The 15,881-nt window shown below is 47.1% G+C and overlaps 1 protein-coding gene across 1 annotated transcript in view; it reads right to left on the bottom strand.

Annotated features, from left to right (window-relative positions):
• Positions 1-1,614: 1,614 nt before the first annotated feature.
• The window catches only part of LOC107098928 (putative Polycomb group protein ASXL1), a 28,438-nt gene continuing 14,171 nt past the window's right edge, over positions 1,615-15,881 (bottom strand). The window contains exons 2-12 of the mRNA XM_015396824.1: positions 15,617-15,699; positions 12,785-12,787; positions 10,688-10,805; positions 10,336-10,525; positions 8,221-8,381; positions 6,801-6,885; positions 6,480-6,646; positions 6,053-6,149; positions 5,451-5,556; positions 4,416-5,370; positions 1,615-4,337 (exon numbers count right to left, since the gene is read on the bottom strand). Of these exons, the coding sequence (XP_015252310.1) occupies positions 1,938-4,337; positions 4,416-5,370; positions 5,451-5,556; positions 6,053-6,149; positions 6,480-6,646; positions 6,801-6,885; positions 8,221-8,381; positions 10,336-10,525; positions 10,688-10,805; positions 12,785-12,787; positions 15,617-15,699 (4,365 nt within the window). The 3' untranslated portion in view covers positions 1,615-1,937. The remainder of the gene's footprint in view (positions 4,338-4,415; positions 5,371-5,450; positions 5,557-6,052; positions 6,150-6,479; positions 6,647-6,800; positions 6,886-8,220; positions 8,382-10,335; positions 10,526-10,687; positions 10,806-12,784; positions 12,788-15,616; positions 15,700-15,881) is intronic.

Raw genomic sequence — 15,881 nt, 5'->3', positions numbered from 1 at the left:
TCAAAAAAGTACTCCAGAGTGTTGTTCAGCATGGGGGTGAGTAGAAAATGAAGGCTAATCATGTTTTGGGTGTACTATTCCTTTAATAGCAACACTTGGAAGGAATTTGACTGGAAGATGAAGACAAGGTTCTTTAAGACACCCTTAGTGATCTCTAAATTTGTAGATAACCCAGCTGCTATGTACTGCTGGAGAAAATGTGGAGGGATTGGCGACCACCTACACATATTCTGGGATGGCCCAATGATGCTTCCTCACTGGAGGGGGGTAAAGAGTGAGATAGACAGGGTTCTGGGTACTGACTCGCCGTTCAATCCGAGACAGTTTCTTTTGGACCTAAATCCTGAGGACAAGTACTCCAGAGATCAAAAGTATTTAATACATATTAAACTGATGACTGCTAGAAAAATGGTAACGATAAAATGGAGGAATGCACTGCCTCCTACGGTTGCAGTGGAAGCAGGTATATGGAATGGAGGCTTTAACTGCCCAATTACAACTGAAGTTTGATGTTTTTATAAAGAGATGGTTACCTATAGAGAGATTTATTTCCAATTCTACTGAATCCCACAGACTGTTATAATGTATTAACTGTCCATCTTTCTAGTTTATCAGTCCATTTTACACTCTGTATCAGTCAGCTCCATGGATGCTGGACTTTCTTTTACTTGCTCTCCGTTATGCACTGTTACATAATCTCTATGTGCCAAGGAATGTTTAGCAATGTGTGTTCTTGTTCATGTTTGTTTAAAAAGCAAATAAACAAAGTTTAAAAAAAAAAAGCTGCCAGGATCAGGAGAAAAGAGCAAATCTAAAAAACTTAAACTAAGATTGTGAGATCAGATAAAGATTTCTCTTTTATGCTCATTTAGCAGCTGAGATGAAATCAGTCCTGAAATTGTTTCCTTAGTTTAACGGACGATGTTTGAGTTGATTTCCATCATAAAGAGAAGTTTTCCAAATATATTTTACTGTTTTTATTTTAATCTCCAGTCTTTGGTTCCAACACAAAGAATCAGATTTATCTAAAGGAGCCATTAGTGAAAAATTAAACATCTACTCTCCTCTCAAAATAAAATACTTTTTCAAAGTTTCCTTCCTGAATTTATTTCTTTATTTCTATTTAGAAAAATAATGGAACAGAATTCCCTTTAAACTGGATTTAAACATAAAGGCCCATACTGGAATTTTACCTTTTATCCTGGTTTGCTGCCATCTTGGTTTATTGCTGCAGGTCAACATTAAATTAACGCTTTGAATCATTTTCTATGCAGATTCATTTTGTCTCTTTATTTGCAGCAGTGACAGAATCTCTTTAGGAAAATTCAGTTTAATGATCCTTATAAACCATTAATACTTTAGAGAGATGCAGTCCTCTCATATCCTGTTGCCATAGTGATGACGGCTTCACCTGTTTCAGGATATCTGCTCTGCGCTCGCCGCCTGCTGAAGCGGTTCGAGAAACTCTCAGCGAGAAAACGGCTGAATTTCATTCAACTTTCAGTCTGATCATCAGTTTTACTAAAGTTCATCAACGCCCCGCCCACAGCGATGGCTTCACGCGTCCGCCATCACCACACGCCGTCACGGGAAATTTTCAAATGAGGCAAAAAAGGAGCCATTTTTATTTATTTGTTTTAATGGATAAAAAAATATTTCTTTGGACAAACAGTCAGTCCCTATTTGCAGAGCAAATAAGAATCAAAACAACAGTGACCTCCAAACGATGCAAAGTGGAGCAAGACAAGATGAGGTAAATGGCCAAATGTACAGGAAAGCATGCCCCACATTCACAACAAGAAGAATTAGAATAATAAACAATACAAAAAGAAAAATCACAAAATCTGCAACTAGAGCAACTTATTTTACAGGTTAGATTTGAGCAGTTGGGATGCCCCGCCCACCCAGAGCTGCCCAGTAACGCTGCTGGTTCCACATTATCTGACCACCAGGCAGGAAACGCAGAGTTTGGAAGGTCCGATGCAGTCGTCGTGACAGAAGGCACCGCAGCCTTGGCACATGATCATGGCTTTGAGGCGGCAGGAGCATTTCAGCGCCACCTCCTCCGTCGTACTGTCCGTGAAGGCCTGGATGCTGAGCGTGGTGTGGCTGGACGCCAGGCGAGGGCGCAGCTGGAGCACGCCATCAGCCACGCCCCGCGAGAAACCGCCGTTATCCATCATGGACACGTTAGCCGTGTAGCTCACTACCCCCCCGTTTCCGCCCTGTTTAGGAAGCTTCCCGTAGAGCTGGAAGGGGAGCGAGGCTGAGGAAGAGGAGGGCAGAGGAGAGAGCGAGGAGGGGGAGCCGGAGGAGCACGGAGCTTTGCTGTGCTCCTTCTTTGATATCCTGGTTAAAGTCATCTCCATGTTCAGCAGTCCCTCCATGGCGCCTCCGCTCAGGTACCCGTCCATGGCGTTGGCCGGCTCCTTCTTAGGCACGGCGGCGGCGGACTTGGCCGCGCCCTGGCACGAAGGCCGTGAAGCGGTTTCGCTCTTCACCGCCGGAGCAGGAGACGGCTTTCTCTGATGGGACAGAGAGAGAGGAGCGCCGAGCTTGACCCCGGCGGCTCCGTCCGCGCTGTCTGCTGCGCCGCCGTTGGACACGGCGGGGTCGACCAGTTGGAGCCTGTCTGGAGCGTCCCTCTGCTGATGCGGGTTAGCGCCGCACTCTTTAATAACTCGGGACTCTACGGCGGCCAGAGGCGTGCTTTTAGACAAAGAGGAGGGCAGAGAGGTGATGACGGGGACGGCAGACAGCTGCGACACGTCCGCGGCGCCAGAGACCCGATGGCTGGTGGGCGACTTGTTCAGGCTACGAGTCAAATCTGGAGTGGGACACTGAGCAGAGGAGTCGGACCTGTGGGCCGCTTCTGTGGGTCTCTGTGGCGGCAGTAAGCTAAAGGCCAGCCGAGTGGCGGAGTGTGGCGGTAGGACCTTCTCCAGCGGCAGACTGCCCTGCAGGAGCTGCGTCACCAGAGGGTTGTTGGCCTCCACTGATGACACGGCTCTGGCGGACTGAGGCGGTCGCTTGGCGGCGGCGGAACCATTTGGCTGAGCGATGGGAGACTTTGAAAGTTCCCCCTCAGCAGAGCTTTCTTTGGAGCCGTCTTCTCCAGGTTCCACTTTAACAGGAGGACTAAGATGGCGGCGGTCTTGAGTATGATTGTCTGGTAGGTGAGGCGGAGCTTTGGGGAAGCGGGGCTGAATGACGGTCTGGCCTTTGTGGCTGGGTAGGAAGGCCTGGATGAGCGGCGGCTGGTTCTGAGGGGGGAGGCTGCAGATGACCAGCTGTCCGTTCGGCTGGGCGTTCCAGCTGGGGTCAGGATACCCCGCCGCCGCCGCCTCCTCCTCCTCCTGGCTGTCGTTCTCACAGTCTGAAGCCGTTTCTGTGGAGTCGCTGTGGACGGCCTCTTCTTCGTCCTTTACTTGAGGAGCCGTCGGAGAAGAGGCGGCCGTCGGCCATTTGGCTGATGGAGAACGTTCTCCTGGTGGGTCCAGATGGTGCGAGCTGTGATGGATAACCCCGCCCACTCCACCCTCCCTCCCCTTGTCTTGGCCTTTGGCCTGAAGAGAACCACTCAGAGTTTGAAGAACATCCACACCATGAGCTCCAAACCTGGGGAAGGAATCTGGGATGGAGGTTTGGGTCAGGGCAACTTTTTCACAGCCCGGGTCGACGGTCTGAGGCGAGGCGGCCGACGACTCGGCCACGGGGCTGGACTTGGCCGACGACTCAGGTTTAGCGTCCGGCTCTGGAGGAGCTGGTAAATCGCTGTCTGTTAACCTGTTGGAGGAGCTCAGGGGGTCGGCCGTCTCCTCCACCTTGGTCTCCCCACCTGGTCTCTGCTGATGAGGGCTGATGACTTGTGGAGACATGGAGGCGGAGGTGTTGGACGGCGAGGGAGAGGAGTGGGAAGCAGCTTCTACATCGGGAAGCTGTAATTGTGTTCCAGACGAATTAGGCTCCGAAGAAAAGTCCTGCTCTTCACTCCCATTGGCTCCTCCTCCTCCTCTTCCTCCATCTCCTCCTCCTCCTCCTCCTCCGGGCTCGACTGGTCCTGGGTGCTCTCGGCTTCTTCGTTCGCTGCTGCTATCCGATATCCCAGCAGGAGGCCACACCCGGACACAGGACGGCCCCGCCCCCTCGGCAGAGGCCGCAGCAGCAGCCTCCCGTTGGGCGCGGGCTTGCTGGGCGCGGGCCTTGATGTCTGCCAGAGTCCGCGCGCCGCCCGTCCCCGACCTCCGCGAGCATTCCGTCGGGGGCACGATCCGGGGACAGATCTGGTAGGTGGGGTGACCTTTGACCCAGGGAGGTTTGATTCTGGAAAGTTGAATCTAGAAGAGCAGATAAAGCAGAAGGTCAACATGTGAAGCATTCCTAGACGTGAAGAGAGCAAACATCGCAGGACTCACCCGGATAGGTGGCACCTTGGGCTCTTCGGTTGTCGGCTGCGGCTTCTCTGAACACACGCTGTCAATTGTGGTACGAAAGGACCGACGGTCGTTGAGACGTGCCCTTTTCTCGGGAAAGCTGGAGAAAGCCTCGACCTCATCCTGCCTCCTCTTCTGCTCCTTGAGCTGGCCGACGAGCATGGGGGTGGTGGCGGGGCTGGCTGACGGACTGCTCTCACGGCTGCTGGTGACGGTCCCCCCGGTCACAGAGGTGACCACCGAGGCGGCGTCATCCAAGTGATCCGCAGGAACCGTGGCACTGGAGGACCCTGAAGAGGACGAGGAGTCCAGGCCGGTGGTAAAAGCTCCCTGCTGATCAGGAGAAGAGGGAGAGGAGGCGGGAGAGGAGGCCGGTGAGGAAGAGGAGCTGGACGAGGAAGATGGGGAGGTGGTGGAAGCCAGGACAGGTGGCTCCTCCTTGGGGAGCTGAGAGAGAGCCACTTCCAGCTCTTCATTTGCACTGGTGGAGGCTGTACTGGGACTTGGACTGGGAACCGGAGTGGGAGGTGCAGGTGTGGTCGGCTCTGGAGCAGGAGAGGCTTCCGGTTCCGCCACCGTGTTCTCGACGGGAAGCTCCACGCCACAGTCCACGTGGAGCACCACCTCCCCTTGAACATCCGTGCTGCTGGGGACGGGGGAGTCCACAGAGACGGCGGCGACGTCCAAAACCGTTTCGGCGTCCGCCTCTTTGGGTGGCAGAGCCGGACTGGCCTTGCAAAGGGTGCGGCGGGCCCTGCGCCGCAGGTCGGCCCGCGTGCGCCTCCTCATCCTGCCGTCTCTCCTACGCCGACCCACAGTGCGCCTTTTGGGGACGCCCGCCGAGACCACGTCCGCGTCGCCTTCCAGCACGGTGGCCGCCACCTCACTGGCTTCACTGACCGTTAGCTTTAGGGACTCGTCCCGCGTCAGACCCGACCTGCAGGGCGACAGCGAGAGCTCAGCAAGCGGCACTTTGCTAAAAAAGAAACAGCTTTTCTAAACACAACATGCTCTTACTTCTGCCCGTGGTATTCTTCAAAAAACTTCTCTTTCCACGCCTCCACCTTCTTCTCTTTCTCCTTTTCCTGTCGGAATCGGACCTGCATTTCATGGGTGAATTCACCTAAACAAACAAACATCTCAGCGTTTAAACTCGCACCATAACGACACCATCACATCCACCGTACGCATCATATCCTGCCTTCTGTCATGGTACACTGAAAAGCTTTAGAAACCACTCCTCCATTTTGGTTTTACTAGCGCTGCTTTTAGCGAGGACAGTTTGGGACGTTGGTCAATAACCAAAACATGATTTTCTCTACATGTGGCGGGTTTAGGCGTAGCAGGGCGCCATTCTTCCCCTCGTCAAACGCTCGGCTTTCAGTCTTTGCATGAAAGAAGTGAAGTTTCTGCATCTCTCAGAGGTTCGAGTGGAATCAGGTGATCTGTAACGTCTCCCGTTTTCTCACTGAAGGGTTTCATTTTTGTCCTTGATTAGTTTAAATCAGCTCAGAAACAGGAGCTTCAATCTGGGCTGAATCAACATCCTGTTCACCTCAATAAGCTTTTCTAATCCACCAGCGACCATCTCCCAACAGTGCTGGATGTGAAGACGTTACCTTCAGCCAGTCTTTCCTTCCAGCTCTGAGAGGCGTGTGTGAAGAACTCATTGTTCAGCGCGGACGTGCTCAGCCGCGCCATGCCGTCAGGTCCAACCTAAAAACAACAATTCCAAAATGTAGTTTGCATCTATGCAGAAGTGCTATAATATTTATCTCCATTTGCACAGAGACCATGTCTGTATGGACTATAAACAGTTTATATAAACAAAGAGTAGTTATAAGAGGCTATAAAATAAATAAATATGAAACTTTTTACTGATGGAAACTATAAAAATCTTCCTGTAAACCAGATCTCAGGTTAGCCTGGGAAGGTTCAGTGGTTTTAAGGTGACCCGTTTCTGGTCCCAGTACTGAAGGAGCGTCATCCTCTGCATCACTACCAGGTTTGAAGAGTTAGAAACCATTAAGAGGAAAAAGGATCTACCTGTCGATCCACCTCTGGCAGCAGCTGGAGCAGCTGCTGCTGTGAATGTGAGGGGAAAGCTGAGAAGGTGCGCACATTGATGAGGGCTCGGATGTTGGTGTTGACCAGAATGGAGCCCGGCGTCTCAAAGTCTATATCTACGCCTCCACGACTTCTTTTCATGGGACCTACCACAGAGGGAGGAAACAAAACAACGCTTTCAACATGGAGGACAGGAAACCACATCAAGACAAAGCATTATACAGAGGGTCCATTCTGAAGGTCTGTAACGGATAAAATCCAAACAGAAAACACGCCAAGCACAGTCCAAACCGCTCATACCTGTGGACACGTGCTCTCCGTTGACTTTAAGAGGAGTGAGAACAACGCGAGGCATCATGACGGCTTTCTTCCTTTGTCTTCCTGACTACAGAAAAAAAAAAAGAGAAAAAGATTATAAAACATTTAATAAACAGTGGATATTGATCAATGCTGATAGCTCCTATTAAGGTGGAACGGTTGACAAAATCCACGGTTTGGTTCACGGTTTCACGGTCACGGTTTGGTATATGTTGATTGTTAGCCCGACATGTTGGTCATGTTGCTGTTAGCATAAACAAAACGTGTTGCACAATGCTTGCACACTGTTGCACTTTTATTCACAACTTTCTTTCCGCCGTCATCGTAGGTCACTCTAAATGCAAAGTGGTCCCATACAGCAGACCTATAAAGTGCTGCTGGCGCGTCTTCCAACTCCTGTTCTTTCCCACTCGCCATACCCACACAATTCTCCACAACAACTGATTTTATTCTGCTACACCCGGCTATGCTGCTTCGCTTCTTCTTCTTCTTGTTTACTACTGGTGGTTGGCTTTGGTCGCAGTACGGCCACCTTCTGCTCTGGAGTGTAAACGCTTCGCCTATGAGAAAAAGGAGCAGCGCATGAACCGAACGCAACACACGCGAACCGAACCGAGACAGTCGAACCGAACATTTCGGACGGTTTTCATAAACCGTTCCATCCCTAATCTGTACACATGTGAAGCAGGAGGTGGAAGCAAAGCAAGCTAAGGCCATGCAGCTAGCAATGCTAACAGTTCCACATTGAGGAGTGAGGTTCATCAAGTTTAACATACTAAGAATCACGGCTTCTGATCTTTGGAGAGAACATCCCAAGAACCTGGTGGGCCTGACGTCCCCACAGTCTAATGTCCCCTTTAAAGCGACCATGATGCCATTTGGACATATATTCCTTTTTTTTTATTAAAGTAGCACTCAAACATTTGGTTCTCTTTGTCGGACTAGCAACTGTTCAGCGGTTTTTCCAACATACCAGCGTTTAGATATGCGCCTGTGGTCGAACCCCCCCTTTGAATGAAGGGAAATGTGCTCATCCTGCTCTGCCTCCCTTCAATCCTTTTTCTGCTTTCTGTTTATTCCCATAAATCCTGCGTTAGCGAGCCTCTCACCGTGGTCATAGATATTCTGACTAGAAGCTAAACACTTCCTTTCTCTCTGAGGGTGGATTGGTTCAATCATAAAACCTCAGAATAAACGACTGGGGAACATTTATGGACCAGCAGGATGGGAGTGAAATAAAACCTCAACTATATTGTCTTTCTGAACTGGTTGACTAGCGTGCCCCTGCTTAAGGAAGACCGAAAGCAGCCGAGCCGTTTCCTCTGAAGCATCAGCTGTTTATTCTACAGATTAGAAATGTCAGTCATTTTTAATCTGATGTGAAACCGATCTTTGAGCTCACCTGTCGTGAACGACTCAGCCTGGTCTGAGCGTGCTGGCTCTGCTGAGCATCTGTGCGTCCCTGCTGCCCGGCGGCCCTGCTGAGGCGTGTCTGAGGGTGGCTGCTGGGGGCCTGCAGCTCTGTGGAGCAGGAGGCGCTGGACGAATTCTCATCCACTGATGCTACAGGCCAAGAAAAATAAATACGGTTAGGCAGCTAGAATCCTCCTCTACCTGTGCGGGTTTTCAAACCAACAACTTCAGTAAGGAGGCTGTGCAGGGACACAGCACTAATGCTTTAGATCCTGGGCAGGTGGGAAGTTTTTATTTGGTTAAAGAGGAAAAATCTGCTGAAATGATGGGTCAGGGTTAACCTTAAAGTATAATTCCGGTTTTTAACACTTTTAGCCCATTTTCTGTAGTGTCCAGGAGGAAATCGAATGATCGACACCAAAATTTTGACAATTGGTCCCGTCTCTGCTATTTGGCTCATGCAGAATCCCCCCCTGGCTGCTTCAGAATGGCTTCCATAGTGCATGTCCGATAATGTCCTTAAAACAACCGGAAACGAAAATGGGGCCTGTTTACGCTTAGTTGTAGTCTTTTCGCAAGGCCCAAGTGTTTCTGCTTCACTCTGTGTACTCCAACGTCGAGGTGCTAACGTCTCTGTTAAACACTTTAAAAAACTCTGAAAATGGAATACGAAAGGTGGATTCTTGAGGAGGACATATTGGACTTTGAGTTTGACGGTAGAGGATACCGTCGCCAACTAGTGGTCTGGAGTGTGCAACGCTTCAGATTCGAACGGGAAGCGGAAGTTTATAAGCGATTGTGATGTATCGGAAAAAATAGTTCTGGGATTTACAAAATGCTAAATAAAACAAGACAGGAACGGTTTTTCTTCACGAAACTTTTTTTGGAACATCATTGAACAGCGCTGACGACCCGGTGAGTAGCATATTTAAAAAAAAGAACGTTTAAGGTTGTTTTAAGGACATTATCGGACATGCACTATGGAAGCCATTCTGAAGCAGCCAGGGGGGGATTCTGCATGAGCCAAAAAGCAGAGACAGGACCAATCGTCAAAATGTTGGTGTCGATCATTCGATTTCATCCTGGACACTACAGAAAATGGGCTAAAAGTGTTAAAAACCGGAATTATCCTTTAACCCTAACCCATCATTTCATCAGGGTTAGGGGTTAACCCTAACCCCATGATGTTATAATAAGCAAAGCTTTATTTATGCAGCCAGTTTTCATAGAAGGTGGAACCAAAGTCAGACAGATCAGCAGCCAGACCTCAGCTATTAGAGCAGGACATGATGATCTGTTCGGACGATGATGAAGAGCTTCAGGTCTATGGAGGAACTGGGATCTGTATGAAAAATGAGCTTCAGGTAAACATGTTGCCTTCAATTCCAGGAAGGTGGTCTGATTTTGGCCCCTGAGTGGACAGAGTCTGGATGCTGCTCCTTTATGCAGTCAGTAATGGAGCTTAAAGGGAAGGACGGGCTGGTCTGGGAGGCTGGCAACCTGGATCACATGACTTCCCTCTGGCTCCTTTAACCCAACTCAGACTGGAGACCAGAATCTCCTTAGATCCTTCTTCCTTTCACCAATGTGGTTCATCTGCTGGAGCATCTCCAGATAACATCAGGCTCCAGGCTGTAGAGACGATAGACCCCCACCCACCCCCCACCCGGCTGAACAACCCTGTGGACCAGAGAACCAAACACGCTGAAGGGGTCTGAAGGAGGCTGGACTTTCTGCAGCTGCTCAGGAGGTGCAGCTCATGTTTACATCAGCTGTCTATAGGGGGCGCTCTGCTGCCTCCTCATCAGTGGTAGCGTAATTTCACCTCATTGATGAAAAGCTTACATCTGGGAATGAGTTGGAAGTGAACATCCAGATGTTTGCTGTATCCATCAGCTAATCTGGGAACCAGCATGAACTTTCCTAAACCAGCACGGTAAAACATGGCTACTGCAGCGGAATGATGCGCCTGGATCAGAGCAAGTAGCCTAGCATGGCTTCCCACTGCTGATCAAACATGGAAGCTTTGCTCCAAAAAATGCATCTAAACTCAGGATGAACTGGACTGAAGACCTAATCAGGAAGCAGAGAAGCGTGAATCTACCATCGTTGTCTATGACGGCGGCGTTCTCTGAGGAGTCACAGCTCTCCTGTTCAGCCGTTTCGCTGGAGTCGACCTGGGGAGCAGCGGAGCCGGCCACCGGAGTGCTGCTGCTGCTCGAAGTGGCGTTTCCGGCCGACTCTGACGGAGCTTCTGACTCTGAAGCTGGTTTAGTCCACTGGAGGGCGTTTTTCTACAGGAAACAAACAAAGATGTTAAAAGGTGACCGTGAAATCCTCCTGGAAGGTAAACAGCCTATGACCCTGAAACCATGCTTCTACTGAATGACTTCCTGGGTTGCTACGCCCACAGAGTTTAACGTTAGCGAGGGAGAAAACACGAGTGACTTGAGTACCTTGAGCGTAAACAGACTCATTCTTCCAGGAAGCTTGAAGAAGATGCTGTTCTTCACCCGATCCCCCCTGACTTGAGAATGCAGCATGGTGACCAAGCAGGCCAGAGGAGCTGTGCCACTGCAACCAAACACAGAAGTTCATAGTTAGAGAAAACGTTTCAGGCAGTTAGCAGAAAATTTCCAGGAACAATAATGTCTGTTTTTAGATCAAACTCTAAAGGCAATCAGAGATTGCTGAAGTGGAATGTGACAGCTTCTTAAAATTTATTAAAAAAAATAAACAGTAATTGTGACGGCTGATGAAGCGGCTACATTTGACCAACAACATAAGAAAGAAAAAAAACACTTTTTAGTAAGACTGAAGTTATAATGTTAGATGGAAACACTGCTGAATATGATCAGCGCTAATCTCCGTGTTAAGATACTATTTTTCCAAAAACAGAAAGTTGTGAACAGAGTCCAGATGCTACAGATGCCTCCATCCTGATCAGGAGCCCAAACAGCCCAGAGAACATAAGCTCCAGTTAGCCACCATCATGTAGGGATTGTTTTCATAAAAAAAAACAAGCTGAGACTTGATCGTACTAAATAACAAATTTAAAATCCAAACTATAAAATGTTAGTTTAAGGGCACCTTGCCATGACTACCCCCACTTTCATGAGGGTTTCATTTAACTAAAAAATGCTTTATTGATGCTTAAGAGTTCATGTTTCAACATCCCACTAACATGTCTTTGATGACGCCATCAGATGTTCCTCCTTTGGTTTGGCTGCTTCTATTTCTGCTCCCTTTCAGTCTAATAATAATAATAATAATAATAAAATCATATGTCTGATGTTCTGGCTTAGTTTCCTATGAGGGCTTACAGTTTATCCACATCTTTAATAAAAATATCTAATTATTGATAGAAGGTATAGCTGGAATTTTCTCCACTGCATGCTGATGTTTTATTATTGGGTACATAAAGGTGTAGGAAGCGTGACAAAGATTCTTCCTTTTGAGCGTATTGATAAAAAAAAAAAAAAAAGATTCCTGCTGCTACATTCTGATCCTCCATGGATGAAGGACTGAAACATGAGGACAGGAGAAGGACCTGCTGCTGCTTCTGGAAATGTTGGAGCCTGGAAATCAGCTGCATTTCCTCTTTGATGTATTAAGCAAGAAGATGAGATTATATCTCAGATTTTATGCCTTTTCTTTGATTCCAACTACATTATTTGGCTGTTTGGATCGACGCCATCTCTGCATGGCTGTAGCTCAATATAAAGTTCTTTCATAAGCTCCATGTTTCTCCATCATATCAGTAAAAATAACTTGGAAATGAAAGAGTGAATTCTACTCCATCATACTGCATTACACTCCAATGGATAAACCGATCCCTCATATTCAGAGCAGCAGCGTAACAATGATCCTCCTGGAGGATCCGCCATGATTCAGAGCATCAACAAGCTGAAGCAGATGTTCTGTTTCCTTAGCAGGAAAACTGCATCAGGAAGCTGTGTGGAAAAAAGCTGGAGGGAGAGCAGCAAGCAATAGCCTAGCATAGCAATAGCCTAGCATAGCAATAGCCGAGCATAGCAATAGCCGAGCATAGCAATAGCCTAGCATAGCAATAGCCGAGCATAGCAATAGCCGAGCATAGCAATAGCCGAGCATAGCAATAGCCGAGCATAGCAATAGCCGAGCATAGCAATAGCCTAGCATAGCAATAGCCGAGCATAGCAATAGCCGAGCACAGCAATAGCCGAGCACCTCAGTCTTTTTCACATTATTAGGTGAAAACAAAAGTTATTTATGTTTTAATTGCATGCTGTGAGAGCAGCTTTAAGCTTTAAACCTAACGCCAACTTCAGTCCCACTAATTTTTTTGTAAAAAACCTTAGGAAAACACAATTATTAGTTTTTACCAAACAAAATTAAAAAGATTAAGAAAAATGTGTTGAGTTCTGGTGAGTGAGACCAAAACAGTCTCTGGTTGTTCAGCAGGTTGCATCTGGAATCTTAAATTTAAATAAATATAATAGGATTATATTTTGCTGACAACTGATTATAATAAGAAAAGACCTTTAATAAAAAAAAAAAGTTCTTTAACGTACCTTCTGTTAACCGACGGCAGCAGTCCAACGCATTCATGGAGAGAGAGAGAAAAAACAGTTATCCACAGAACGCATCATGTTCACTTAAGAAACCGAAACACTGCAGTTTTCATGAGAAACTATTTGCTTTTAAAATTAAATAAGCTGTTAAACAGAAAAGATCCCAGTTCTGAATCAATGAAATGATCTGATTGAATTAGAGCAAGAGTGATGGCCTAGAGGTTAGAGCGGCGCGTTTTGTGCATAATAAAAACACAGCATTTGTTCAGAGCAATAAATCACTTTTAAAGACAAATATTTGAACTCCTTGTTTAAATTAATAAGCTAAAATTTACACTAAAAAAAAAATTGAAGAGAACCCTCAGAAAACATCCTAGATCTGAATGAAGGTAATCTGTAGTAATCTTATTGAATACTTCTGGATGAAGGTGAATGTGCCGACAACATGGAAATCTCCTTGATTAACTAATGGAGGCCTGGATTTAATATAAACTACATAAACAGATTCCAGGCTGATCCAGGAGGAGGATGGTCTCCTTAAGCTCCTTTATCACCTTGATGATTTAGACCAGCAAATGCCGACGTAAGAAACACCTGGCAGAAACGCTGGCATACATCAGAGAAGTTATTGGTACGGTTTGTTTAAGATGTGAGCGCGCTGAAGTACGCTGAAACACGCTGAATTAAGCTGGAGCACGCCAACATACGGCAAGTACGTCGAGAATTTTTTTGCATGCTCAAGAGCATGCCAGCGTCTGCCATCCGTGGGCCGTCAGTTCCAGGTCAGTTATCTGATGGTTGACATCCGTTCAGTGTTGGTTCCTCATCAGTCGTGGCGTCTAGCTTATCCTAAACCTCTGAGGAAGTTGTGTGTTACTTATCAGGAACTTTTCTCTAACTCCTATCAAGGTATCTGACGTGTTCCAGACGAGAGCTGAACGTGTTTCTACCTTCCAGCTACTGTATAATGGCGTATTGGCAGCGTTTTGGTATAAAGGGGGTTCACAGGAGGAAACCGTCAGTTCTCCTCCAGACTTCATCCCCATCATAGGATGACAGAGAAGGTGAGTGTGATGGATCCTCCCATCGCTGCCCCCCTCAGGACACTGTGCATCATGGGCATTACACTGCCGTACATTATGCAGAAGTTGGACTGTTGTTGGACAGAAGTTCTGGACTCGTTATGAATAATCTATGTCAGGGGAACCACTAAAAAAATCAGCAGGGTCCGGATAAAGAAAATCATAATTATAATCTGTTACTTCAAACAGAATTTAACACTGAAATAAAATGAAGTGTTTATGCATCCATCTTATACATTGAATTTTTAAATAGATATAAAAAAGAATTTTTTTTTTTCATTTTAAAACATTGAACAACAATCATTCAGTTTGGTTTATAGACAATTTCCTGATTCATATTTTCTCAAACCCCTGAACTGAGCGTTTGTTATTTTCTTTCTTTTTTCTGTCTTAATGTTGGCAGTGGGCTTTAGGCTGCCCTGCAAGGCTTTAAACCTGGGTTTAACCGGAGACTAAGCCATTCTCAAGCACATATCAAGGAGCTCATTTTGAGCCTGGATCCAGATTTATTGTTGATTCTGTTCATGGTGGAGAATCCTGCTTCACAGCAGCAGGTTGAGCCAAACATCCTCTAAATGTGCAGGTTCATCTTTGAGCACGCCATTTCACTTTTCTTTCACCAGTTCACCGCAGTTCTTCCAGCAGTCCACACTTTCTCTGCTCTCTTTTTTTCATTGTCTTCTCCTTCTTTCCCATCGCCCGGCTTGCCACAGGCTCCGGAGGGCTTTACCGTATTAACAGGAGAAGCGGCGCAAGTGAAGTTAGACACTGCGGTCGGACAACATGCGGTAATTTATACATGTTTTAAATCAGGTTTGGTCCGGGTCTGGGCCGCGACCCGCTAATCCGTGACCTCTGGTCTATGTGTACGCCCAGAATAGGATAGAAAGTTCAGCGTTTCAGGAGATTCTGGGAGGTCAGGCAGACGCTCGATAAATCATCATGATGTTAAAGGAGCTTTAGGGATCTCCTCCCAGACCCGGACTAAAGCGTGATGCAATGTGATGTTGCTAATCCACTAACTTTGAAAACTGTTAGCTAACACTAGCATTTATTAAGTCGGCTTTAGTTAACTTTGGGTTCTTTAACAAAATTCACAGGTTTATTCCCTAATGTAAACAGAAGGTGTGAAAAGTGGGTGGATGTTAACCTCTAGCCGGACCCTGAGCAGCGTGTCCTCACCGCCTAAAGCTGCTAACCTAGCTTAAAAGCTAATAGAACTTCATTAAACCATTATTAAGGTGTACTTCATATTTTCCTGGTTGAAAGGTCAATAGCCATGTTAGAACATCTTCCAAATGAATAAGTAGCTAATATATGTTGCTGCCGTATTATTGATTTATTTTGGTTAAATGTTTTAGTAGATAAACCTTTCTGACCAGAGGAGCATACTGGAAATGTTGAGATGGGGACGTAATTTCCTACCTAATGTGATTAATTACTTCTGAGGTTGTAGAGCATTATAAGTCAGATAGGAAGGATGTACGGATTCATACCGTTTGAAAGGAACACTTAGATCCTTTGTCAGCAGAAAAACGATGTTTGAGAATGTTTACTGTGGAAGGGACCAAAGTAATTAAAGATAGATGAAACTCCAGCTGAGCTACGCTTCGCTTGTTTGGCCAACAGGAGCTGGAACGCCTGCCCAAATGAAGGACGCCATCCCAGGAGGCCACACGAACAGGAGTTAAAGCGCACCGGAGAACAGGATACTCCAGTGAGTCGATCTGTGAGCATGCAGGTAACTGACCTCATCTCCTTCAGCCCCTTGGTCTGGATGACATGGAGGATTTGTTTAGGAGTCATGGGTGCATCAGAGAAGTTCTCCAGGACCTGGAAGACATGTTTTTAAACAACACAAGGTCAACCAGATAAAACTGGAGCTTTCACAGTCCTCAGCTAGATCAGAGCCAGCGGCTAACCGCTACCTGGATCAGAGCCAGCGGCTAACCGCTACCTGGATCAGAGCCAGCGGCTAACCGCTACCTGGATCAGAGCCACCGGCTAACCGCTAC

This window comes from Cyprinodon variegatus, unplaced genomic scaffold, assembly GCF_000732505.1.
Source record: "Cyprinodon variegatus isolate N-32 unplaced genomic scaffold, C_variegatus-1.0 Scaffold822, whole genome shotgun sequence".
In the NCBI taxonomy this organism is placed as follows: Eukaryota; Metazoa; Chordata; class Actinopteri; order Cyprinodontiformes; family Cyprinodontidae; genus Cyprinodon; species Cyprinodon variegatus.
The sequence above is the reverse complement of the archived record's forward strand: the minus strand, read 5'-3'. Positions and strand labels throughout refer to the sequence as shown.